At 50.0% G+C, this 27,500-nt stretch overlaps 1 protein-coding gene across 1 annotated transcript in view; it reads right to left on the minus strand.

Moving 5' to 3' along the window:
- LOC145361193 (ankyrin-1-like) overlaps positions 1-27,500 on the minus strand; it is a 343,699-nt gene that overhangs the window by 12,375 nt on the left and 303,824 nt on the right. Inside the window, 5 exon segments of the mRNA XM_080216834.1 lie at positions 6,255-6,347; positions 12,213-12,624; positions 13,836-14,361; positions 25,677-25,820; positions 26,452-26,583. Of these exon segments, the coding sequence (XP_080072960.1) occupies positions 6,255-6,347; positions 12,213-12,624; positions 13,836-14,361; positions 25,677-25,820; positions 26,452-26,583 (1,307 nt within the window).

Genomic DNA, 27,500 nt, shown 5'->3' on the forward strand with positions numbered 1-27,500 from the left:
TCCAAAATGTGCAGGTTAGGTGGATTGGCCATGCTCTATTGCCCCTTAGTGTCCAAAGATGTGCAGGTTAGGTGGATTGGCCATGCTAAATTGCCCCTTAGTGTCCAAAGATGTGCAGGTTAGGTGGATTGGCCATGCTAAATTGTCCCTTAGTGTCCAAAGATGTGCAGGTTAGGTGGATTGGCCATGCTAAATTGCCCCTTAGTGTCCAAAGATGTGCAGGTTAGGTGGATTGGCCGTGCTAAATTGCCCCTTAGTGTCCAAAGATGTGCAGGTTAGGTGGATTGGCCATGCTCTATTGCCCCATAGTATCCAAAGATGTGCAGGTTCGGTGGATTGGCCATGCTAAATTGTCCCTTAGTGTCCAAAGATGTGTAGGTTAGGGGGATTGGCCATGCTAAATTGTCCCTTCGTGTCCAAAGATGTGCAGGTTAGGTGGATTGGCCATGCTAAATTGTCCCTTAGTGTCCAAAGATGTGTAGGTTAGGGTGGATTGGCCATGCTAAATTGTCCCTTAGTGTCCAAAGATGTGCAGGTTCGGTGGATTGGCCATGCTAAATTGTCCCTTAGTGTCCAAAGATGTGTAGGTTAGGTGGATTGGCCATGATAAATTGCCAGTTAATGTCCAAAGAGTGTCGGCTCAGGGGATTAACAGGAAAAAAATGTGGGCTTATGGGTATAATGCCGGGGTGGAATTATTGTTGGTGCAGACTCAATGGGCTGAATGGCTTCCTTCTGCATTGTAGGGATTCTGTGATTATTAATGCCATTCTAAGAGCAGAATTAGGCCATTCGGCCCATTGTGTCTGCTCTGCCATTCAATCATTGTTGATAAGTTTCTCGACCCTAATCTTCTGCCTTTTCCCCAAAACCCCTGATCCCCCTTATTGATCAAGAACCTATCTATCTCTGTCTGAAAGACACTCAACGACCTGGCCTCCACAGCCTTCTGCGGCAAAGAGTTCCACAGATTCCCCACTCTCTGGCTGAAGAAATCCCTCCTCATCTCTGTTCCTCTACTCTGAGGCTGTGCCCTCGGACCCGAGTCTCTCCAACTGATGGACACATCTTCTCCATGTCTCAGGTACCCGTCTGATTAAAGAATCCTGCAATTTGATTCATCATCTAACATTTAGTTCACCTTCATATCATCAACTAATTTTTGCCATTGTCAAAAGCAAATTAAATTTATTCAGTTTAGGACTTGAGCATTGCTGGAAAGAAAGGGACGTGCTGTACTGTTCTTTGTTGGGTTCTAGTTTTGTAAGCAGTGGTTGGTTGAATAGAGTCAGCACTTTATCTATTCAAAGCTACCGCAGGGAAGTGTTGTTTTATAACATCCATGCGTCAGGTGGGACACACGGCCAAACTTCCATCTCATCACACCGGCAGTGATATCAAATATCACATTCATAGAATCCCGACAGAAGGAGGCCATTTGGCCCATCGAGTCTACACTGGCCACAATCCCACCCAGGCCCTATTCCCGTAATCCCACTTATTTACCCTAGCTAATCCCCCTGACAGGAAGGGGGAATTAGCTCTGAGGTGAGATTGCGTAAACTAGGGTTGTTCTCCCTGGAAAGGACGGAGATGGAGGGGCGACCTAACAGAAGTTCATGAAATTATGAAGGGCGCAGATAGGGTGAACAGTTGGAACCTTTTCCCAGGTCAGAAATGACAAACACAAGGGGTCATGAGTTCAAGGTAAGGGGTGGTGGCAAGGTTCAATACAGGTGTGCGGGGGACGTATTTTACACAGAGGTTACTGGGGTCCTGGAAGGCAGAAATGTTAGGATCATTTAAGACTTATCTAGATAGCCACATGAGCAGAGTGGGAATAGAGGGATACAAATGGATGATCTAGTTAGGAACACATGGTTGGTGCAGGCTTGGAGGGCCGAAGGGCCTGTTCCTGTGCTGTATTGTTCTTTTGTGTCTTTTGAATTTAGCATGGCCAATCAACTCAACCTGTACATCTGTCTTTGGACCATGGGAGGAAACTGGCGCACCCGGAGGAAACCCACGCAGACACGGGGAGAACATGCAGACTCCATACAGACGGTGAACCAAGCCGGGAATTGAACCCAGGTCCCTGGCGCTGTGAGGCAGCAGTGCTCACCACTGTGCCACCCAATAATTCCTCAAAGAATTTCCTTACACACCTGAATGGGGCTCCATTTGTAAAATTATGACCCGCCTGGAAATTTGGTGTTCTTGCATCTCTCCTGACAAACGGGAGATGCAGAGCTCCGACAGCATGGATAATTTTTCACTGAGGAGTTACATTGGACAATCTGAAAATCCACGCGTGGATTTGGAAGTGTTGGCTGGAATCATTGGATGGAATTTTGGCACCCTGCCTGTCAGGCAAAGTTGACCTCGGGAGGGATTTTCCATTCTTGGGATGAGCTGGAAAATCCCGCCCAATGTCTCTCCAGTTACCGAAGATATCCCTGGACAGGGAGGCATGATTCCAAAGCATTTTTACTCAGAGACAAATTCATCAGAGAGGCAGACAGGTTTAGAGTAGAGAAGGAACCCTTGTAACTGCAGTCCACATCTAATCACACTGCCCTGATCTTTCTTCACATCTCTGCGATCATTACTTTACTTGCTCAATTGTACATCAGGTTCAGGCTATACCAATTCATGCATCTGCCAGACTGGTGCAAGTGTTGGCTCTTTGCAATGTTGATTCTCCTTGTTGTACCTCAAATCGGCAAACCAGAGAATGCTGCATACATTTTTCCCGCAGCTTCTTGCAAATACAAGCCACGGCCAAGCAAAACACTCCAGAACCTGTCTAATTGGGTTGTCTTGGTAAGGAGGGCTAATGGCATGTTGGCCTTCATTGTGAGAGGTTTGGAGTACAGGAGCAGGGATGTGTTGTTGCAATTATACAGGGCCTTGGTGAGGCCACACCTGGAGTATTGCATACAGTTTTGGTCTCCTGAGGAAGGATTGGATAAACATATGGATGATATTGGAACAGTTTAGATTGGTTTCACAGGTGTGCACAACTTTGAGGGCCGAAGGGCCTGTACTGCGCTGGAATGTTCGATGTTCTATGTTTTATGATTGTCTTGCTCTTGAGCAGTGAAGGTTTACCAGGCTGATTCTGGGGATGGTGGGACTGATGCACGGGGAGAGGTTGACCAGGTTAGGATTGTTTTCACTGGAGTTCAGATGAATGAGGGAGCTCATAGAGATTTATAAAATTCTAACAGGAATGGACAGGGTAGATGCAGGAAGGATGTTCCCGATGGTGGGGGAGCCCAGAACCAGGGGTCACAGTCTGAGGATTCAGGGGAGACCATTCAGGACGGAGATGAGGAGACATTTCTTCACCCGGTGAGCCTGTGGAATTCATTCCCACGGGAAGTAGTTGATGCCAAAACATTGAATGTATTCAAGAGGCGGCTGGATATAGCACTTGGGGTGAATGGGATCAAAGGTTATGGGGAGAAAGCAGGATTAGGCTATTGAGTTGGACGATCAGCCATGATGGGGATGAATGGCGGAGCAGGCTCGAAGGGCTGAATGGCCTCCTCCTATCTTCTATGTAATCTGAGAGAGAGGAACCTGCTGCCCGGTTCTGAATGGAATTACAGAAAGGAGTCGGGGTGGGACATGCAGGCTTCTTAACCATTCAGGTAGGCTCCAGGTCTAACCCTACTCCAGTCAGAATCCTTGTACGTTAGTAAAGCACAACGCTGCCAATACCATGCACCCTGACCACAGGAACACCCGTACTCTGCCTCAGATCACAAACCCAGTTCCCTCTCTGGCTCAGTGCCCTCACTCCGGTCCGGCGGGGAGCTGCTCCATTCAGGGGTCTGTGAGCTCTGCCGCTATCACAGCAGCAGCAGCAGCAGTGGGAAGTGGTTTTGTCTTCACCGCAATGTTAATGGTACAGATGGGGCTGGCGGACAGCTGCGGCAGGCTGCTCCACACCAGCCAGAAATGACCTCACATTGCCCGATCGGCACGTCTCACAAAATCACAGTGAAAGCAAACGACATCGACAGCACTCAGTGAACGTCAAACCTCACAAACTAGCAGCAAACAGGAGACACTCTCACACTCAATTAGACAGCCAGAACTTACAAGCGCTGCCTCTCTGTGTACATGCACCGTGCCGCCTCTCTGTGTACGTGCACCGTGCCGCCTCTCTGTGTACGTGCACCGTGCCGCCTCTCTGTGTACGTGCACCGTGCCGCCTCTCTGTGTACGTGCACCGTGCCGCCTCTCTGTGTACGTGCACCGTGCCGCCTCTCTGTGTACGTGCACCGTGCCGCCTCTCTGTGTACGTGCACCGTGCCGCCTCTCTGTGTACGTGCACCGTGCCGCCTCTCTGTGTACGTGCACCGTGCCGCCTCTCTGTGTACGTGCACCGTGCCGCCTCTCTGTGTACGTGCACCGTGCCGCCTCTCTGTGTACGTGCACCGTGCCGCCTCTCTGTGTACGTGCACCGTGCCGCCTCTCTGTGTACGTGCACCGTGCCGCCTCTCTGTGTACGTGCACCGTGCCGCCTCTCTGTGTACGTGCACCGTGCCGCCTCTCTGTGTACGTGCACCGTGCCGCCTCTCTGAGTACATGCACCATGCTGCCTCTCTGAGTACATGCACCATGCTGCCTCTCTGCGTACATGCACCGTGCTGCCAGTCCCCATACGTTAGTTTGCAGTCCTACAGGGGGACAGATTTAGACTTCACACCTTCTTCAGCAATACTGAATACAGGGTGCACAAGAGTCCACAAGGAAGGATGTGAGGTGCAAAGTTTTAAGGGGTGCTGGTTAGTACCACTGTGCCAGGGAGCCGGGTTCGATTCCTGGCTTGGGTCACTGTCTGTGCAGAGTCTGCACGTTCTCCTTGTGTCTGCGTGGGTTTCCTCTGGGTGCTCCAGTTTCCTCCCACAGTCTGAAAGATGTGCTGGTTCGGTGGATTGCTAAATTCTTCCTCGGTGTACCCGAACAGGTGCTGGAGTGTGGCGACTAGGGGATTTTCACAGTAACCTCATTGCAGTGTTAATATAAGCCTACTTATGACGACTAAATAAACTTTAACTTTAAAGTTTGGTTTATTTATTAGTGTCACAAGTGGGCTTACATTAACACCGTAATGAAGTTACTGTGAAAATCCCCTGGTCGTCACACTCCGGCACCTGTTGGGGTTACACGGAGGGAGAATTTAGCACCTAACCAGCACATCTTTCAGACTGTGGGAGGAAACCGGAGCACCCAGAGGAAACCCACACAGACACGGAGAGAATGTGCAGACACTACACAGACAGTGACCCGAGCCAGGAATCGAACCCGGGTCCCTGGTGCTGTGGGGCAGCAGTGCTAACCCACCGTGCCGCCCCCACAAAAAACAGATCTGGACTTCACAACCTTCTGCAGCCAGACTTAACGCAGGGTACACAGGAACCTTCAGGCAGAATGTGCAGTAGAAATGTACCTTTGACCTTGAAGGTCTTACCTTCAGAATGTGCAGCAACATGCTGACAACTCAAATACCTAAAGCACACACAGACACACACTCTCGCACACATACACACACAACACAGACACAGACAGACACACAGACACAGGCACAGGCACAGACACACACACACAAACAGATACAGACAGACACACAGACACAGGCACAGACAGACACACAGACACACACACACACACAGACACACACAGACAGACATTCACTCTCACACACATACAGACACAACACAGACACAGACAGACAGACACACACAGACACAGACAGACAGACACACACAGACACAGACAGACAGACAGACACACACACACACACACACACACACACAGACACACACAGACAGACATTCACTCTCACACACATACAGACACAACACAGACACAGACAGACAGACAGACACACACAGACACAGACAGACAGACACACACAGACACAGACAGACAGACACACACACACACGCAGACACAGAAAATCAGCTGTTAATCTGTGGACTGTCTGTCCAAAGCAGCTGGTTCTTTGTACCAGTTGTACAGTCGATACAATGGTTGAAGCCTGCGTGTACACACACCCTTCCACAGCAATGACATGCGGTCAAGGTAAACTATATAAAGAGCAGTTTCCATCAGGTCAGAAGCACAGCCGCTGGTGCACACACACACACACACACACACACCCCCCCCACAGTGATTAGTGGAGTGCGTTCCCACACGGGCACAGGAGGGCGGGAACCACACGACAATCCAGGCACTACCTTGACTATCAGCCTCCGGCGGGTGACCCGGGTGGTGACAATCTCCTCGTCGTCGGAGCTGGTCTCGCTCTCGCCCAGCTCCTTGTCCAGCTCCTGGTGGATATATTTCAGGACAAATTGCAGCGTGTTCGACACGATCTGGAAGACATTCTGACAGCTGACCAGGAAAAAGCCGAGCAGCACCAGGCTGATGAGGAACTCACTCAGTAAGGTCAGCATTATGGCTCAGCCTGGCGACTGAAGAGGTGGGTGGGTGGGCAAGCGGGCGGGCAGCGCGGGGGCTAATTTTAGCTCCGCTGGCTCTGAGCGTCGCCTGCTCCACTCAATCCCCATCAGCAGCTGGGAATCGTTCCCAGGATAACTGACAGCTGGGAGCAACTGCTGCAGCAGTCCTGGGGCCGGGATTGCGGGGGCAGCGTCACTCAGCAACGGACTCAACGCCTCTGCTTTCTCAGGGGGCTAAGGAAATTTGGCATGCCCGCTCACCAACTTTTACAGGTGCACCATTCTTTCTGGTTGTATCGCAGCTTGGTCTGGGCTCCTGCTCTGCCCAAGACCGCAAGGAGCTACAAAAGGGTGGTGAACGTAGCCCAATCCACCTCTCAAACCAGCCTCCCATCCATTGACTCCGTCTACACTTCCCACTGCCTCAGCCAGCAAGGACCCCCCCCCCCGCGCCCCAGACATTCTCTCTTCCACCTTCTTCCGTCGGGGAAAAAGACACAAAAGTCTGGGGTCACGGACCGACCGACTCAAGAACAGCTCCTTCCCTGCTGCCGTCAGACTTTTGAATGGACCCACCTCGCACCAAGCTGATCTTTCCCCAGCTATGACTGTAAGACCCTTTCCTTCCCTTCTCTATGAACGGTGTGCTTTTTCAGTACAGCACGCAGGAAACAACACTTTTCACTGTGTCCCAATACATGTGAGAAGAATAATCCAAGCTGACACTGTTTGAGTGTTGAAAGTTTTGGGGAAGACAGCTCAAACAAGGACTCGAAGTGCTGCACACCAACTCAGTCACATAAAAATGTTTATTCTGGGAGACGTGCTGGTTAGGGTGCATTGACCCGAACAGGCGACTAGGGGAATTTCATAGTAACTTCATTGCAGTGTTAATGTAAGTCTTAGTTGCGACTAATAAATAAACTTTTGTTTTATTTAGTAGTGTCACAAGTAGGCTTACATTAACACTGCAATGGAGTTACTAAGTCTTAGTTGTGCCTAATAAATAAACTTTTACTTTACTTATTAGTGTCACAAGCAGGCGTACATTAACACTGCAATGGAGTTACTGTGAAAATTCCCTAGTTGCCACACTCCGGCGCCTGTTCAGGTAACACTGAGGGAGAACTTAGCACCTAACCAGCACGTCTTTCGGACTGTGGGAGGAAACCCACACAGACATGGGGAGAACGTGCAATCTCTGCACACAGGCAGTGACCCGAGCCAGGGATCGAACCCGGGTCCTTGGTGCTGTGAGGCAGCGGCGCTAACCCACTGTGCCACCCACGTGGATTCTGAACTTGCATTCCATTTAACTCATCAGATCATCCCCTTGGTTTCAGTCCCCCAGCGAAGCTGTGCCTTTAACTGTGCCTCTTGCCGAGGTGTCAGGGATGTCGTCGATTTTTCCCCAACTCCTTTGCCTCCCCTGAGCGCGGATCCAGGCGGAACGTTTGCTCGGGAAAGGCGGGTAGTACAGTGAGGGGGGGGGGGGGGGGGGGGGGTGCGGGGCGGGGGGTGCGACTGGCCGTCAGTGGCTGCTGCTGGAAGCTCGATCCTGCTTCCCAGTCCCCGTACAGTGTATCTCACCATTTACAGTGCTGGCCACAGACAGCGTACACTTGCTCCTGATTTATCACATTGGCAAGCGGGTAAATACTCTTCTGCCCAAAGCTATTCGCATCACTGCATCGTAAAACATCAAAGCGTGGCTCGGCGGAATCCCGCACGGTTAAAAATATACTCCTCCGTCTCGCTCGAGAAATGGGCGCGGGTGCAGCTGACTCCACCAGCTGTTGGGGTGCCAGCCAGTGTACCCCGAGCACCTGTCAGGGGCTCTCGACAAGGTGCCTGCCTGAACTGGGCTGTACGGGGGGGTGGGTGGGGTGGGGGGGAGGATCAGAGGCACAAGTTGCCCGTCCCAGGGATCAGGGTGAAGAAAGTGCACCATGTCCCAGTCTCTCATTCAAACTCTCTGCTTTCAGAGGTGGAAAGTACTGCTCTGTACTTGGAAACTTCAAAACCAGAAGCAGGAGGAGGAGGCCATTTGGCCCTTTGAGCCTGCTCCACCATCCATTTGCTCATGGCTGTTCATCAGATTCAATGTCCTGGTTCCCCACCGCCCCCCATATCCCTCCATCCCTTTAGCCCCAAGAGCTATATCTAATTTCTTCCTGAAATCACACAACGTTTGGGCCTCAACTACTTTCTGTGGGAGTGAATTCCACACATTCACCACCCTCTGGGTGAAGACATTTCTCCTCACCTCAGTCCTAAAAGGTTTACCCCTTATCCTCAAACTGTGGGGTGGCACAGTGGGTTAGCACTGCTGCCTCACAGCGCCAGGGACCCGGGGTTCGAGTCCCACCTTGGGTCACTGTCTGTGGAGTTCTCCCCGTCTCTGCGTGGGTTTCCTCCCACACGTGCGGGTTAGGTGGATTGGCCGTGTTAAACTAACCCTAGTGTTGGGGGATTAACAGGGTAAATATGAGGGGTTATGGGGATTGGGCCCGAGTGGGATTGTGATTGGTGCAGATTCAATGGGCCGAATGGCCTCCTCCTGTGTCAGAAACATTTAGGCAAGACTTCACCCAGCCTGGAAACATTCAATTCTGTTTACACCCCACTATCACCAACCCCTCTCTCTCAAAGGCCACCTCCCTGGGTTCAGGTAGATTTTCTTTACGTTGCCTCTGTGTGTGTGTGTGTGTGTGTGTGTGTGTGTGTGTGGGGCTGCGTGTGTATATCTGTGTCTATATATGTGTGTGTGTGTGTGTGTGTGTGTGTGTGTGGGGTGGTGTGTGTATATGTGTCTATATCTGTGTGTGTGTCTGTTATATCTGTGTGTGTGTATATCTGTGTGTGTGTCTATATCTGTGTGTGTGTCTGTTATATCTGTGCGTGTGTATATCTGTGTGTGTGTCTATATCTGTGTGTGTGTCTGTCTGTGTGTGTGTCTGTTATATCTGTGTGTGTGTGTGTGTCTCTATATCTGTGTGTGTGTGTGTCTATATCTGTGTGTGTGTGTCTATATCTGTGTGTCTGTGTGTGTGTGTGTGTCTCTGTTACATCTGTGTGTCTGTGTGCGTGTGTGTCTGTGTCTGTGTGCGTGTGTGTGTGTGTGTGTGTGTGTTGGGGGGGGGGGGCGTAGTTTGTGGCAGTTTGCGTTTCCCTTATTAACCCTGCAGTGAAAGCACGTAGAAAGGCCACAGGTTTCCTTTTGGAACGTTGATCTGGGGGGGAGAAGGAGGAGGAGGTGGTGGAAGATGCCCGGAGTATCCAGCTGGTGTTTATATTTGGAAACGCCATTACAGCAGGGAGCACTGGGCTCACGTTTCCATCCTTGGCCCTCTGCTGCTGTGAGCGGGCTCACTCCTGATTTGGCCTGGTTGAAAACCACCCCCTCCACCCTCCCGTCTATAAATGACCCAGGCTAGCTTACCAGTTTCAAAAAAAACCCCCTCAGCAGGCTCCTCGGAGCGAGGCAACCTCTGGTCCACTTTGACCCTGAGTGCAGGAAGGGGTCAGGAAGTTCAAATCCCTGTCAGCCGGGCCTATCCTGAAGGCCCCCCACCCCTTCCAGCTGGGTCAGGAGGCTCAGTGTTAACCACCAGATATCCTGTCAATGTCAAGAGTCAAGGGATTTATGGGGAGGAATTTCTTCAGCCAGAGAGTGGTGAATCTGTGGAACTCTTTGCCTCAGAAGGCTGTGGAGGCCGGGTCATTGAGTGTCTTTAACACAGGGATAGATAGGTTCTTGGTTAATAGGGAGATCAGAGGAAAAGGCAGGAGAATGGGGATGAGAAAAATATCAGCCATGATTGAATGGCGAAGCAGACTTGATGGGCCGAATGGCCTAATTCTGCTCCAATGTTTTATGGCCTTCACTGAATGCGTAGTGAGGTAACTTCCCCGCACTTCAATCCAAGTGGGATTGTTATCCATGCTACAAGTGGGGAACTCCAGTGACAGACGCGGATGTTCTTGGATGAGGTCAAAGTTTGAGCTTATTTATTAAAGTCATAACATTAACAGTGCAGTGCAGTGAAGTTACTGTGAAAATCCTCTCGTCGCCACACTCCCAGCATCTGTTCAGGTTACACCGAGGGAGAATTTAGTACCTAACCAGCACGTCTCTGGGACCGTGGGAGGAAACCCATGCAGACACGGGGAGGACGCGCAGACTCCGCACAGAGACTGGGAATCGAACCTGGCACTGTGAGGCAGCTAGCCACGGCGCCACCCGTAAGGATCAGAACGACTTCACACGGCTGAGAAATCTCGCCGGGGTCTAACCCAAGCCCCTTTGTGGAACATCTCCTGGTGTTGAAAAGAGGTTCCAATCGCTGAGAGAATTACACCGATGCTGCTCACACAACGGGTTGTGATCATAGCCCGTCAGGGTGAACTAGATTTCCATTTACTTTCCTTCCCCCATTGTGTCCCAGGTGGAGGCCATTTGGCCCTTCAAGTCTGCTCCACCATTCATTACGATCATGGCTGATCATCCAACTCAATATACTGTCCCCCCCCTCGATCTCTTTAGTGTACTTGCATAGACTTGGTCGTGAACCGTGGAGTTGGGTCAAATGTATTCCACCCTCAACCTCTTGCTCCCCCACCCAAAGGACTGCCGAATGGGGGATGGGAGGTTCGGGTGTATAAGACCCACGCCACTCCAGGCTTTTCCAGATGCACCATAGAAAGCATTCTTTCTGGCTGTATCACAGCTTGGTCTGGGCTCTTGCTCTGCCCAAGACCGCAAGGAACTATAAAAGGTCGTGAACATAGCCCGGTCCATCACACAAACCAGCCTCCCATCCACTGACTCTATCTACACTTCTCGCTGTCTCGGGAAAAGCAGTCAGCATAATTAAGGACCCCACGCACCCCGGACATTCTCTCTTCCACCTTCTTCCATCGGGGAAAAGATTCAAAAGTCCGAGGTCACGTACCGACCGACTCAAGAACAGCCTCTTCCCTGCTGCTGTCAGACTTTTGAATGGACCTACTTGTGCTGAAGTTGATCTTTCTCTGCACCCTAGCTGTGACTGGAACACTACATCCTGCACCCGCTCCTTTCCTTCTCAATGAACGGTATGCTTTTTCTGTGTAGCACGCAAGAGACAACGGTTTTCACTGTATCCCAATACATGTGACGATAATAAATCAAATTAAAAATCAAAACCTTACACTAAGTTGATCTTTCTCGACACCCGAGCTATGACTGTAACACTACATTCTGCACCGTCTCCTTTCCTTCTCTATGAACGGTATGCTTTGTCTGTATAGCGCACAAGAAATAATACTTTTCACTGTATGTTAATACATGTGATGTGGAGATGTCGGTGTTGGACTGGGGGTGGGCACAGTAAAAAGTCTCACAACACCAGGTTTATTTGGAATCACGAGCTTTCGGAGCACTGTCCCTTCATCACGCGACGAATTTCTCCCTCACCTGATGAAGGAGTGAGACTCCGAAAGCTCGTGATACCAAATAAACCCTGTTGGACTTTAACCTGGTGTTGTGAGACTTCTTACTGTGCTAATACACGTGACAATCACAAATCAGATCCAATCTCTTCACCCATACTGACATGGATGGTCGGGAGTCGAGTCTTGGATTTCACCCAGCTGCTTTCTGGTGTTGGCAGAAACTCGTTTTTCGGGAATTCCAGCTCCAATTTTACGCCCCCCCACCCCCGAAACAAAGACAAGGAAGAAGCCTCTCACCTCCTCACTCGAGTCGACCACTTCCTCTTCCACGGTTATCCAGCTACTCCTCGGGTCAGAGGGCTGGTGGAACACGGAGCTGGCCGGCGACAGGCAGAGGGGGTTCTCCACGTCCTTCAGGTCCACGTAACGCAGCGACTTCAGCTGCGCCTTGTCTTCCACCGGCTGCACCAGCTTCTCCTCGGTCACCCTCAGCCTGCCCGCCTCCAGCTTGGCGATGGGTGGCAGGTTCTCCGTCGGCCTCTGCTCCAGCACCTCGGCCCAGGCCTCCTTCTGAGAAATGACAAAGCTGGGCTTCCAGGACTCGGCGATGGAGGGCGCAGCCGAGGTCCCTTCAAACTCAGGGACCCTCCCTCTCTCCTCACGTACCGTCTGGTAGGACGCAATGGAACTGTAAGGCAACACCCGGGACCTTTTCGGGAGGGGGGGAACGGGGAGGGAAAAGAGAAATTGGTACAAAATTAACTCTGCTCTGGAGGCGTGGGAAAAGTCAGGAGGTACATGGGTGGATCAGGAGCGGAGGACTAACTGAGACAGCGGTCGAACTGCCTTGCAAAGGGAAACGCAGGTGGATAAAGTCAACTGTGGCTTTGACCTTGGCATGTCCAGGAGACAGAGGGGTACTGTTGTTCAACCCCATTGTGGAGCCAACGTTCTCAATGCACTTCCCATTGAGCAGATCTGCCTGGGTGGAGAAGAACTTCCAACACCAATTGGACTATCTTGTGAGGCTAAGCTTTGTGCATGTTGGCTGGGTGGTTCCACTCCATCCCATTCAATGGAATTAAACATTCAAAGGGCCATTCCTATCCACCGGCCCCATTCGACACCAACTTACCAGCCTCCCACTCATTAGCTCCGACTACACTTCCTGCTGTCTCGGCAGAAGAACCAGCATAATCAAGCACCCCACACACCCCTGATATTCTCTCTTCCGCCTTCTTCCATCAGGAAAAAGATACAGAAGTCTGAGGTCACGTACCAACCGACTCAAGAACAGCTTCTTCCCTGCTGCTGTCAGACTTTTGAATGGACCTACCGTATATTAAGTTGATCTTTCTCTACACCCTAGCTATGACTGTAACACATCATTCTGCACCCTCTCCTTTCCTTCTCCCCCATGGAATCTATGAATGGTATGCTTTGTCTGAATAGCATGCAAGAAACAACACTTTTCATTGTACTCCAACACTTGCGACAATAATAAATCAAATATTATGTTGATCTTTCTCTACGCTGTGACTGTAACACTACATGCTGCACTCTCTCCTTTTCTTCTCCCCTATGTACTCTATGAATGGTATACTTTGTCTGTATAGTGTGCAAGACACAATACTTTTCACTGTGTCCCAATATATGTGACAATAATAAATCAAATCAAATATTAAGCTGATCTTTCTCGACACCCTAGCTATGACTGTAACACTACATTTTGCACTCTGTCCTTTCCTTCTCCACTGTGTACTCTATGAGCGGTATGCTATTTCTGAACAGTGTGCAAGACATGATACTTTTCACTGTATCCCAACATATGTGACAATAACAGATCAAACCCAATCAAGTCTATATCCACAAGGAGCTCCCCTTGTATATTTCAGAGTTTGGGATAAGGTTCCCATTTACCTGTCTACATTCTGGTCTGGCCACTTGGACTCTGTGATCTTGCTCCTCAGGGTGGGTGACCCTGTCCATCCGCCGTGTGTCTTGGGCTGCCCTGCAACAACAGACATGCCATTCTGTGCATTCAGATCCTGCTCGGCCGCACTCTGTCCTTCTGTCATCTCAGCTTTGCCCTCTGACCTCTGAGCTCCTTCAATGTCGAGAAAATCGACCAGGCCATTGATGGCGTCGGAATCCACTGGCTCCTCCTCCTCCAGGGTGAGGGAGTGCAGCCCGTCAGCAGGGAGCGTCTCGTCAGCCCTGCTGCAGTCCAGGGAGGAATCTTCGGCCATCACCAGGGGCGGCACACCACCCGAGGACCAGACGTTCACGTCGGAGATCTCCATCAGGGAATCGTTGTCAGCGCGCGCCATGTGCGTGCCATCCAGGCTGGCGACGTCATTCCAGAACTGGTCAGCTTGAAGTGGAGATGGCATCGTATAGTGAAGGGAGGCAGGAGAAAGCATCTCATCCTGCACTGGAGTGAAACCTATACAAGCAGACAGAGCAAATCTGCACAAGCCATACCAGCATTAAACCATCACACAGGGTCGGGGGGAGGAGGAGGAGGAGGAAGGTGGGGAAGGGAGGAGGGGAGAGATGGACCACCACAGATCTCCACCACCACCAGGCATTATCCAATCAACAAGTTCCACTGGCAGCCGTGTTGCATTCCGCAGGACTATCTTTGGGCAGTAGGTTGACCATCCCAGAAAGAGCCATGACCCAAAGTCAAGTAAAGTTTATTTATCAGTGTCACACTGCAATGAATTTCCTGTGAAAATCCCCTCGTCATCACATTCCGGTGCCTGTTCACTGAGGGACAATTTAGCACGGCCAATCCCCCTAACCTGCACATCTTTGGACACTAAGGGACAATTTAGCACGGCCAATCCCCCTAACCTGCACATCTTTGGACACGAAGGGACAATTTAGCATGGCCAATCCACCTAACCTGCACATCTTTGGATACTAAGGGACAATTTAGCATGGCCAATCCACCGAACCTGCACATCTTTGGACACTAAGGGACAATTTAGCATGGCCAATCCACCTAACCTGCACATCTTTGGACACCAAGGGGCAATTTAGCATGGCCAATCCACCTAACCTGCACCTCTTTGGACACTAACGGGCAATTTAGCATGGCCAATCCACCTAACCTGCACATCTTTGGACACTAAGGGACAATTTAGCATGGCCAATCCACCTAACCTGCACATCTTTGGACACTAAGGGACAATTTAGCATGGCCAATCCACCTAACCTGCACATCTTTGGACACTAAGGGGCAATTTAGCATGGCCAATCCCACCTAACCTGCACATCTTTGGACACTAAGGGACAATTTAGCATGGCCAATCCACCCTAACCTGCACATCTTTGGACACTAAGGGGCAATTTAGCATGGCCAATCCACCGGACACTGCAATGGTCAGTCACAAACCCCAAAGATCGTCACGTACGAGGGGAAGAAACGACTTCCAGCCCAATCATCCAGCGCCAGCCTTTTGCAAGTTCAAAGCGTCGCCAGGGATTCCTTCTTTCAGACTCCCCAGTGTGAGCGATAGTGAGACATCTCACTGCCTGGTACTCGAGGCCCTCGGAATGGGATCAATCATTGTGCTGGAGTTCGGTTTAGACCAGGAAACACGAAGAACGACCTGTAAACACGCACGCACGTGAGGTGACATGTTGGTCCACGTGTGGGGGGGGGGGGGGGGAGCTTCTACGATTCTGAAAATGGGGATCACGTTTCTGATCCAGGAATATCTCCAAGCCAATTATTTTTGGGGATATTTTTCTCTCCCGCCCGGACACCAGCAAAATGTAGAGTCCGTGCTCTCGTCGGGCCTGGTTCCGGAGAGAGAGAGCAACGTTCCCATGGGATGGGTGGTCCGTCCTCCCCGATGCTGCTGGGACGAACAGCTTGCAAAGCTGGGTGGGTGGGTGGGTGGGAGGGATGAAGGATGGGAGGGAGGGATTCATTCCGTTCTCTGGGGAAACAAAACGAGAAGCAAACACGTCAGACGGGTTCAATTCCGTGCGCTGCTTTTCCCACCTGGCGGGGGGGCTCCGCGCAGTGCATTTGTATTCCGTCGCTTTGGAGGCAGCGGGAACGCGGTTCCAGCTCCGGATTCACACGCACTGAACGGGTTAGCAGGCGGGCGGATTCCCGCCGGCCTCACTCTCGACCTTTCACCTCCTCCTCCTCCTCCTCGAAAGGCCGTGCGCGAACAAACACACCAGCTGGGAGCAGGAGGAGGCCACTCTGCCCCTCCAGCCTGACCCGTCCCATTCAGTCAGGTCGGGGCCCATCTGCTCGTGTTCCGAATCCCACATTCCCCACCTTCCCTGCGTGGGTTTCCTCCGGGTGCCCCGGTTTCCTCCCACACTCCAAAGATGTGTAGGTTAGTGGGGCTGGCCGTGCTAAATTGCCCCTCAGTGCCCAAAGAAGTATCAATTCAGGGGAATTGGCCATGCTAAAATATTCCTTCGCGTCCAAAGATTTGTACCTTCAGGTGATTGTCCACGCTAAGTTGTCCCTTAGTATCCTAAGATTTGTAGGTTCGGGGCATTGGCCACGTAAATTGCTCCTTACTGCCCAAAAATGTGCAGGTTAGGTGGACTGGCCATGCTAAATTGTCCCTCAGTGTCCAAAGATGTGTAGGTTAGGGGGATTGGCCATGCTAAATTGTCCCTCAGTGTCCAAAGATGTGTAGGTTAGGGGGATTGGCCATGCTAAATTGTCCCTTAGTGTCCAAAAATGTGCAGGTTAGGTGGATTGGCCATGATAAATTGTCCCTTAGTGTCCAAAGATGTGTAGGTCAGTTGGATTGGCCATACTAAATTGTTCCTTAACTTCAGGGAGATCAGCGGGGTAAATGCACAGGGTTAGGGGAATAGGGCCTGGGTGGGATTGTGGTCAGTGCAGGCTCGATGGGCTGAATGGCCTCTTTCTGCACTGTAGGGATTCTACGATTCTAGCCCCTGACAACCTTTCATCCCCAGCCCCTATCCCTGCAATCCCACAAATTTACACTGCTAATCCCTCCAATCCATGCATCCCAGGACACTGAGGCAATTTAGCATGGCCAATCCATCTAACCTGCACATCTTTGGACACTAAGGGACAATTTACCATGGCCAATCCACCTAACCCACACATCTTTGGACACTAAGGGACAATTTAGCATGGCCAATCCCCCTAACCCGCACATCTTTGGACACTAAGGGACAACTTACCATGTCCAATCCCGCTAACCTTCGCATCTTTGGACACTAAGGGGCAGTTTAGCCTGACCAATCCACCTCACCTACGTATCTTTGGACACTAAGGGGCAATCCACCTAACCAGCACATGTAGTATGGGAGGAAACCAGAGCACCCGGAGGAAACCTACGCAGACACGGTGGAGAATATGCAAACTTCATACAGACAGTGGCCCAAGCCAGGAATTGAACCCAGGTCCCTGGCGACGTGAGGCAGTAATGCTAACCACTGTGCTACCATGCTGCCCACCTTCAAACAGGAAGCAGAATATGGCCAAGGAACGATATACCAGTTAGTCAAACACCCGTGATGGGAAAGATAATGGAAAGCTTAAGAATGATGCAAGATGCACTGCAGCAACTCATCCTTAGGCAGCACCTTCCAAACCTGCATCCACTTCCATCCAGAAGGACAAGGGCAGCAGATACATGGGGAACACCACCACCTGCAAGTTCCCCTCCGAGTCACTCACCATCCTGACTTGGAAATATATCGGCCGTTCCTTCACTGTCGCTGGGTCAAAATCCTGGAATTCCCTCCCTATCGGCATTGTGGGTCAGCCCACAGCAGCGATTCAAGATGGCGGCTCACCACCACCTTCTCAAGGGGCAACTAGGGATGGGCAATAAATGCTGGCCCAGCCAGCAACACCCATGTCCCACAAATGAATGAAAAGAAAGTCAGAAGGGATTGCAAAATGGAAAGTTGTCGTGGAAGACTGAATTCTTTGAAGACCAAAAGGACATAGCTATTGGATGGGGTCTGCAACATGTGGTGAGGGCACCAACAGGAGGGAAAAATCGATTTGACCTCGTCCTCACAAACCTGCCTCTTGCAGATCCATCTGTCCATGACAATGTTGGTGTGAGTGGGTGACCATCATGTAGTCCTTGTGGAGACAAAGACCTCAACACTCAATGTTGTGGTATTTTACAGTGTAGGGGGTTGCCCAACAGCCAACGGGAGACAGAGGGACAGATATGTAGGCAGATTTTGGCAAGGTGTAACAGGGTTGTTGTGGTGGAAGATTTTAATTCCCCTGTATTGACTGGGACTCACTTAGTGCTAGGGGTGTGGAGGGGGCAGAGGTTGTAAGGAGCATCCAGGAGGGCTTCCTGAAACAGTGTGTAGATAGTCATACTGGACCTGGTATTGGGATGGTGGATGTTTCAGTCGGGGAGCAGTTTGGGAACAGTGACCACAACTCAGTCAGCTTTAAAGTACTGATGGATAAAGGTAAAGACAGAATGGATAGTCAGAAGTTTTTACCCAGGGCAAAAGAGTCAATTACTAGGGGGCACAGGTTTAAAGTGCGAGGGGCAACGTTTAAAGGAGATGTAAGAGGCAAGTTTTTTTTTTACACAGAGGGTGGTGGGTGCCTGGAACTAGGAGGTAGTGGAAGCAGATACAATAGTGAGTTTTAAGGGGCATCTTGACAAATACGTGAATAGGATGGGAATATGGAACGGTTGGGGGTTTTAGTTCAGTCAGGCAGCACGGTTGATTCTGGCTTGGAGGGCTGAAGGGCATGTTCCTGTGCTGTAATTTTCTTTGTCCTATATTTATTAGTGTCACAAGTAGGCTTATATTAACACTGCAATGATGTTATTCTGGTACCTGTTCACAGACACTAAGGGAGAATTTGGTATGGCCAATGTATCTAACCTACACATCTTTTGATACTAAGGGACAATTTAGCATGGCCAATCCACCCAACCTGCACATCTTTGGACGCTAAGGGGCAGTTTAGCATGGCCAATCCACCCAACCTGCACATCTTTGGACACTAAGGGACAATTTAGCATGGCCAATCCACCCAACCTGCACATCTTTGGACACTAAGGGGCAATTTAGCATGGCCAATCCACCTAACCTACACATCTTTGGACACTAAGGGACAATTTAGCATGACCAATCCACCTAACCTACACATCATTTGACACTAAGGGGCAATTTAGCATGACCAATCCACCTAACCTACACATCATTTGACACTAAGGGGCAATTTAGCATGGCCAATCCACCTAACCTACACATCTTTGGACACTAAGGGACAATTTAGCATGGCAATGCACATGTTTAGTCTGTGGGAGGAAACTGGAGCACCCGGAGGAAACCCACACAGACATGGGGAGAATGTGCAAACTCCGCACAGACAATGGCTCCAGTTTAGTCTGTGGGAGGAAACCGGAGCACCCGGAGGAAACCCACGCAGACATGGAGAGAATGTGCAAACTCCGCACGGACGATGGCTCCAGTCGGGAGTTGAACCCGGGTACCTGGCACTGTGAGGCAGAGCTGCTAACCGCTGGCCCACTGTGCATGGTGTCAGTGTTGTAAAACACAGCCCTGGACCTGATCGAGCACGAGGCCAGACACTCTGAGCTTGTCGGGGCCTGCAACCTGATGCCATGGGATATTTCTGGAGTTGAGTCAGCACCTCCTTATTAACACGGCTTTGACTGGAATTGGCAGCTCTACAAGCCGATCGAGTAACACACACTCTGAGGGAAGGTTGGAGAGCGGAAGGGAGATGAGAAAGGCTTTAGTTGGGCAAGAACTGTGACAGAGCCTGCAATGAATTCCTGACTTCCCAACTCGCACATGCTGCTGTGATATTAACACAGGCAGAGGGCAGAGAAAGGAATAACGATATATATCACTCAACTTGCAATGAAATATTGCCCAGTCATAAAAAACATCAGTCATGTGTGTGCAGCCACCATCGCTCCTCCTGGCACCTCCCTCAGTCCATGCCCTTGCTGTGTCAAAAATAATTGGAAGAACAGGCCTCTGTCACTCAAATTATATCCAAGAAACAGATCAGTGCAGAATGCACACTGCCTTTCCATAATCCATCAGAATGCCAGCAATCTCACTTCAAGGGCAGCACGGCAGCACAGTGCTTAGCACTGCTGATTCACAGCGTAAGTGACCCCGGTTCAATTCCCTTGGGTCACTGTCTGTGTGGAGTCTGCACATTCTCCCCATGTCTGCACAGGTTTCTTCCGAGTGCTCCAATTTCCTCCCACGGTCCAAAGATGTGCGGGTAATGTGGATTGGCCATGCTAAATTGCCCCTTAGTGTCCAAAGATGCGCAGGTTAGGTGGATTGACCATACTAAATTGTCCATTAGTGTCCAAAGATATGTAGGTAGGTGGATTGGCCATGCTAAATAGTCCCTTAATGTCCAAAGATGTGCGGGTTGGGTGGATTGGTCATTGCCCCTTAGTGTCCAAACATGTGTGGGTTATGTGGATTGGCCATGCTAAATTGACCCGAGTTCAGTGGAATTAGCAGGAAGGGTCACAGGGCTAGGATGGGATTGTTGTCAGTGCAGGCTCGATGGGCCGAATGGCCTCCTTCTGTACTGTTGGGAGTCTATGATTGTATTCTATGAGAGGGTTGCTACACGGGACATTCCTCAAACCTCACAACCTACCTGTCTCTGTGTAATGAGGCCGATTGCTCCGAGTTTTCTTTGGTGCCTCAATGGGGTGGTTGGCCAAACCACCCCTAAGGTCTGACAATCTCCAGTTCACAAGGCGAGGTGTCCTGCCTTTCCCTTTCAGACACCACCGGTGACTGATGCATCAATTAAAAATACCCTTCCACCTCAACGGGGATGGGGAATGACACACCAAGCATCATGCAGAGCAAACACGGTCTCCTCAAACCAATACAATCATCGCCACACACCGAGCAAGGGCAGGAAAACCCAATGGACATTCTCCACGCTTTGGGAATTCCTAAAGGGTTTTGCCATCCACTCAGTGTCACTCTGCCATTGAAATGCTTTGAACCAGCATGCACAGCCAAATCAGACAGAGACACTCCGTCCCTCACACACACACATTGAAGGCTCTCTGTGGTGTGACCTCTGTGTTTGCTCCTGTTACAGAGGACCAGAGGCAGGGGGGTAACCATGTCTGGGTAAGGTAGACAAGGTGACACTGCTGTAGGTCTGAAGGTCCCATCCACTCCACACACAGTCCAATTTGAGTTGTTGGAGGTGACCTTCAGCTCAAGCACACCTTGGGATGGAGAAAGTGGTGCCAGTGTAACAGTGACAGTGCGGGGGAGTGTCTCGGTGAGGACAGATTCCTGCCCCTTCTCAAAGAAAGCAGAACATGCAAAGCAACTTCCAGCCTCATCGTCACTGAATAGGTAACATCTCTCTCAGTGTCCCACAGGAAATTATGCCACGGATTGGAGGAATCCACCCAAGAGAAATCTCTGATAAATCTGTCTCATTTATCAAAGGCCATTCCCAATCTTGACAGCTTCCCACACCCCCCATTCCTCCATGGAGCCTTGTTCATTATACAGCACTGGTAGACCACAGGAATCTCAGTGTAGGCCGATGATCTGCAACACGGAGAACACCACTGGATGGCAGGATGAGTGAGAGTATTCCCCAGTGGATGGAATGGAAAGCTCTCCCTACTCTCTCCTGAACACTTCCCAATTCAGATTCAATAACAGATACTCAAACTCACATCTGTATCTTAAATATACCAGAATATGCTGCAATTATCACCTTCCAACAACCAGTAGCATCTCTCCAATCATAACTCGCACTGTCACTCCCACACTCACTATCCTCACACTGTCACTCCCACACTCACTATCCTCACACTGTCACTCCCACACTCACTATCCTCGCACTGTCACTCCCACACTCACTATCCTCACACTGTCACTCCCACACTCACTATCCTCGCACTGTCACTCCCACACTCACTATCCTCGCACTGTCACTCCCACACTCACTATCCTCGCACTGTCACTCCCACACTCACTATCCTCGCACTGTCACTCCCACACTCACTATCCTCACACTGTCACTCCCACACTCACTATCCTCACACTGTCACTCCCACACTCACTATCCTCACACTGTCACTCCCACACTCACTGCTCCTATTATCTGAACTCATAGAATCCCTCCTGTGCAGGAGACCATTTGGCCCATCAAGCCTGTACCGACCACAATGAGTCTATTTCCGTTCCCATAAGATCACACATTTCTCCGACTAACCCCCTGGCACTTGGGTCAAATTGAGCATGGCCTATCAACCTAACCCACAGGTCTCTGGAGTGTGGGAGGAAACTGGAGCACCCAGAGGAAGCCCACGCAGACACGGGGAGAATGTGCAGACCCCACACAGACAGTGACCCGTGTCTGTCATTGATCCTGGGACCCTGGCGCTGTGAGGCAGCGGTGCTAACCACCATCTATCTCTGACTATCTCTGAACTCACCATCACAAAATGGAATGTCCTTTATTCATCCCTCCTTCCTTCCCTCCCTATCCCTGCCACCCCTCCTCCCCTCCGAGATTCAAGCATTCCTTTCATTGTGGCCTCTCTTTATCCCGGTTGGGTGGGGCTATGCAATGATCATGTGTCCTTGACTTTTTGGAACGCCCCCATCCTATGCATGTGCTCCTCGGGATCTGAAAGAATGGGACTGGGAATCAGGGAATTAGTCTGGCTGGCCGCCATCCTCTGATAAAAGCAAAGAACAAAGCAAAATGAAAATTACAGCACAGGAACAGGCCCTTCGGCCCCCCAAACCTGCTCCGACCATGCTGTCCGTCTGAACTAAAACCCCCTACCCTTCCGGGGACCGTATCCCTCTATTCCCATCCTAATCATCTATTTGTCCAGACGCCCCTTAAAACTCACTATTGTATCTGCTTCCACTACCTCCCCCAGCAGCGAGTTCCAGGCACCCACCACCCTCTGTGTAAAAAAACCTGCCTCGTAAACCTGTGCCCCTCACACCTTAAACCTGTGCCCACTAGTAATTGACTCTTCCACCCTGGGGAGAAAGCTTCTGACTATCCACTCTGCCCACGCCTCTCATAATCTTGTAAACCTCTATCAGGTCTCCCCCTCAACCTCCGTCGTTCCAGTGAGAACAAACCAAGTTTCTCCAACCCCTCCTCATCGCTAATGCCCCTCATACCAGGCAGCATCCTGGTAAATCTTTTCTTGTAGCCTCTCCAAATCCTCCACATCCTTCTGGTAGTGTGGTGACCAGGTTTGAACACTATATTCCAAGTAAAAAGCTTGGCTATAAAGCTGTAACATGACTTGCCAATTTTTAAACTCAGTGCTCCGGCTGATGAAGGCAAGCATGCCGTATGCTGCCTTGACTACCTTCTCCACCTGTGTTACCACTTTCAGTGACCTGTGTATCTGTACACCCAGATCCCTCTGCCTATCAATGAGTTTGAAATGGGGATGTTCCAGCCCTTTCTTTGGAAGGAAGTCCGAATTCTCAGTGGATTTGTACTGGACAATGCAAGAGCTTCCAGTGTGACTGAGTGCTGAGTTCACATCCAGAGGGTCAGCAGGAATGTGAGTGTGGGTCATATCAAACAGGCTCCATGGAGGCAAAAGGCCAATCGCTGGGTCAAATCTCTCGGCCATTTCTAACTGCACCAATTCTGTGTTCCCCATCCTGCCCTCCCAGTCTCGGGAGTCTAATCCGGAGTGCCATAATTTCCTGGAAAAAAGACAAGGGAGATGCGGAGATGGAGACGGGTGGGCATGCGTCGCAGGAAGTGGCACAGAACCAGCTGTTGTCATGGCGCCAGAGGTCAGAGGTAGAGAGGTGACAGAAAGCTGAAATAGTTTCACCTTTGACACAGGAAGTCAACTGCTGACAACCAGAAGAAAATGTTTGACAAGTACAGCACCACAAGAGAAACACAAACGTTCTTCCTGATTGTTATCCTGTGTGATAACTGTCACTCGCAGTGATATTGAGGGGGGGGGGATACAGAAGGGGGGGGTGAAATGAACGCCTGACACAGACCCAAGTATCTACATGTTCCCCAATTGTCTCATACCCACTGTCAACAACCAACGTTAACAGATACAAGGGGAACACCACCCAGCCACTCACCATCCTGACTTGGAAATGTATTCCTTCGCAATCGCTGGGTCAAAATCCTGGAATTCCCTCCCTGACAGCACTGTGGGTCAACATTGTTTCAAGAAGGCGGGTCACCACCTCCTTCTCGAGGGACAATTAGGGATGGGCCCAGCCAATGATGCCCATGTCCCACAGATGAATAGCAAAATGTGAATTCTCATATGTCTCTTCCAGTGACCATGTTGAATGGTGGGGCCCTCCACAAAGCCCCAATTGGAAAAGGAAGGGCTTTACTGGAAGAAAACATTCCATCCTTGTCTCCAAATACTTCATCAGAACTCCCTGTGACCAGGTACTGATTGTCAGATGCCTGAATTTGATTAATCTGTGACTGTTGGCACTGGGGGAGATGGATTTCACTCAATCCTGGCTTCATTGGAAGGCGGCTTATTGACACGCTAAGAATTCATCACCTCCTGTCCAACTGTACTCAAGTGTCACAAAGAGTTCCCTCACCGCCCCTCCCACCTCCAACATACTCAGGAGTTCAGTGTGGCCTCCGAATACACTTGTGAGGTTAGTGCACCTTTAAGAGTTTTTTTTAAAAAATCATGGTCACAACCTTGGGTGATATCATCACTGGAAGGAAAAAGAAAAACTGTGGGCAGGTCAGTTGGCCCAAGTTTTTCAACTTTCAGTTCAGTTTTGGGCTGCAGAGTTGGAGGTAGCCTTAGAAGTAAGCTGGAAAAGGAAGCCTCTTTCTCTCTCTGTTTTGAAAACTTTACCAGTTCGCTGAAAGAAAGGCTTGTTGTCGCGCTGCGGTAATTAATCTGGGCTTTGGAGTTTTGGGGAACTGAAATGACTGCAGACTGCTCAGAGTTTTCGAGAGCATTTGAAATCAGCACGCAACCCAGGATTCCAGTATCATGCGAGCTTTAGCCTGTGCAGTGATAAATTTGTTTCAAGGGTTTTGTTGATTGGATATTGGTTTTAATTGGAACACACTAGAGGTATTCATTAAAGGTTATACATTAAAGTGGTTGTTTTGTTTCCTGTTTGTAATTGAAACAAGTTCTCCCTAATTTTCTTAGTATACATGTTAACTATATTCTTAAATAAACTTTTATTCGGTTAAAGCTCCCTAGTGGGTCACTTGAATCATATCTGAATGGAACATCTCATGTTTATCCAAGCACTCAATTCAAGATGCAAAACTTTTGATCCAGATGGGATTCACAAAATACTTTGGTGTTTCTAACCTGAACCATAACTATAGACAATCCAGAATGAGGACTTTGGACCAGATTGAAATCCTTGTCACTTGGAAGGATTACAATGTGAGGTCAGCCCACACAGCGACGTATTACAGAGATAGCTGTCACGACCTGCTGTGTCTTGGAGCTTTATATTTCCTTTATATAGGGTTCTACCTTGCAGCCCATTGCGTTGACAAGAACAAGAACAGTTTGCAAACGCCCAAGGATTAAACTGTTTCAAGTCCCCTGCCCCAGCGCGCCCCCGCCCCAACTTTCACCGCCCACCCGAAAACCATGACTCCACACTCCCCGGGAGGCGAACGCAGAGAGAGAAAGGACCCCGAAAACGGGTGGGCAAATGAAGGAAGGTAGCGGAGTTGGTGCTTACCATTCACGGCGGGAGACAGGCTGCTATCTCTTTCCCCGTGCCTTTTGTCGTCTTTGAGAGTGTGGCTGTTGAGATTGGAGCCCTCCAGCGCGCTCACAATGTCGTTGCGGTCAATATTCTTCAGTGCCGAGTGCAGGCTCTCCACTAAGACAGGACACAAACATCGGCTCAGGAACGACAATATTCCCTCTTATCCACAGAGTTCAGAGTAATGAACTTCCCAACCCTCACACTGACTTCTCAATCCCCAATGTCTTTTGGCATTGCCCATCGTACTGACCACATCCCAACTCTTCAATACTCCTGAACTTTGACGTTCCCCTCCTAATAACCCTCTGACTTCTTGTCTACCCCTGCTCCCCTTCTATGATTGTAACACTACATTCTGCACTCTCTCTTTCTCTCTTTGTCTCTATGACACGCATACAATACTTTTCATTGCGCATGAATACATATGACAATAATAAATCAAACCAAATCAAATCCTAGCTGTGACTGTAACACTACATTCTGCATTCTCTCCTTTCCTTCTCTATGAACAGTATGCTTTGTCTGTATAGCGCGCAAGAAACAATACTTTTCACTGTATACTAATACATGTGACAATAATAAATCAAATCAAATCCAATCAAAGGACTGCTTTCCCTGGGAATGTCTGACCAGACAGATACAATGAAATTCTGTTCCTGTACCATTTTACGAATGCGGCCTTTTAGCGTTCTGTTTTGTTGTCAGTATTTTTTAGCCACGATGAAGGTTTTTATTTGGAACTTACTTTTGGCTCTCTTTCCCTCGTGGCTGGCCCACAGGTTGAGAAGGGCTGCGCTCTGTTCCAGCAGTGAGTTGGGGTTTTCCACCCGGATCTTGTTGATATCGTCGACGGAGAATTGCAGCTCTCTCGCCAACTCTGCAACGGGGAGGTGGAGACGTGAACGGTGAGTTACAACACAGCAAGAGAAAGGCAGAGCTGAACCCCAAACTAACCCTGTCAACCAGACCCAGCACCCTCCCTGGGAACACTTACTGACCAAGTACGGTGGCACTGCTGCCTCACAGGGACCTGGGTTTAATTCCCAGCTTGGATCACTGTCTGTGCGGAGTCTGCATGTTCTCCCCATGTCTGCATGGTTGTTAACGTGAACACTGGCAAAAGCTTCACTTCAACCTACTGGCCTCTTCCAAATACCCCTCAACTGAGATCATAGAATCCCAATAGCATAGGAGGCCATTTGGCCCATCGAGACTGCCCCAACAACAATCCCACCCAAGCCCCTATCCCTGTAATTCCACATCTTTAACCTGCCAATCCCACTGATACTAAGGGGCAATTTAGCACGGCCAATCCCCCTAACCTACATATCTTTGGACACTAAGGGGCAATTTAGCATGGCCAATCCACCTAACCTACACATCTTTGGACACTAAGGGGCAATTTAGCATGGCCAATCCACCTAACCCACACATCTTTGGACACTATGGGGCAATTTAGCATCGCCAATCCACCTAACCCTCACATCTTTGACCATGCTAAATTGTCCCTTAGTGTCCAATCCACCTAACCTACACATCTTTGGACACTAAGGGACAATTTAGCACGGCCAATCCCCCTAACCTACATATCTTTGGACACTAAGGGGCAATTTAGCATGGCCAATCCACCTAACCTACACATCTTTGGACACTAAGGGGCAATTTAGCATGGCCAATCCACCTAACCCACACATCTTTGGACACTATGGGGCAATTTAGCATCGCCAATCCACCTAACCCTCACATCTTTGACCATGCTAAATTGTCCCTTAGTGTCCAATCCACCTAACCTAC

This window comes from Carcharhinus amblyrhynchos, chromosome 34, assembly GCF_965287045.1.
Source record: "Carcharhinus amblyrhynchos chromosome 34, sCarAmb.v2.hapA, whole genome shotgun sequence".
NCBI lineage: Eukaryota > Metazoa > Chordata > Chondrichthyes > Carcharhiniformes > Carcharhinidae > Carcharhinus > Carcharhinus amblyrhynchos.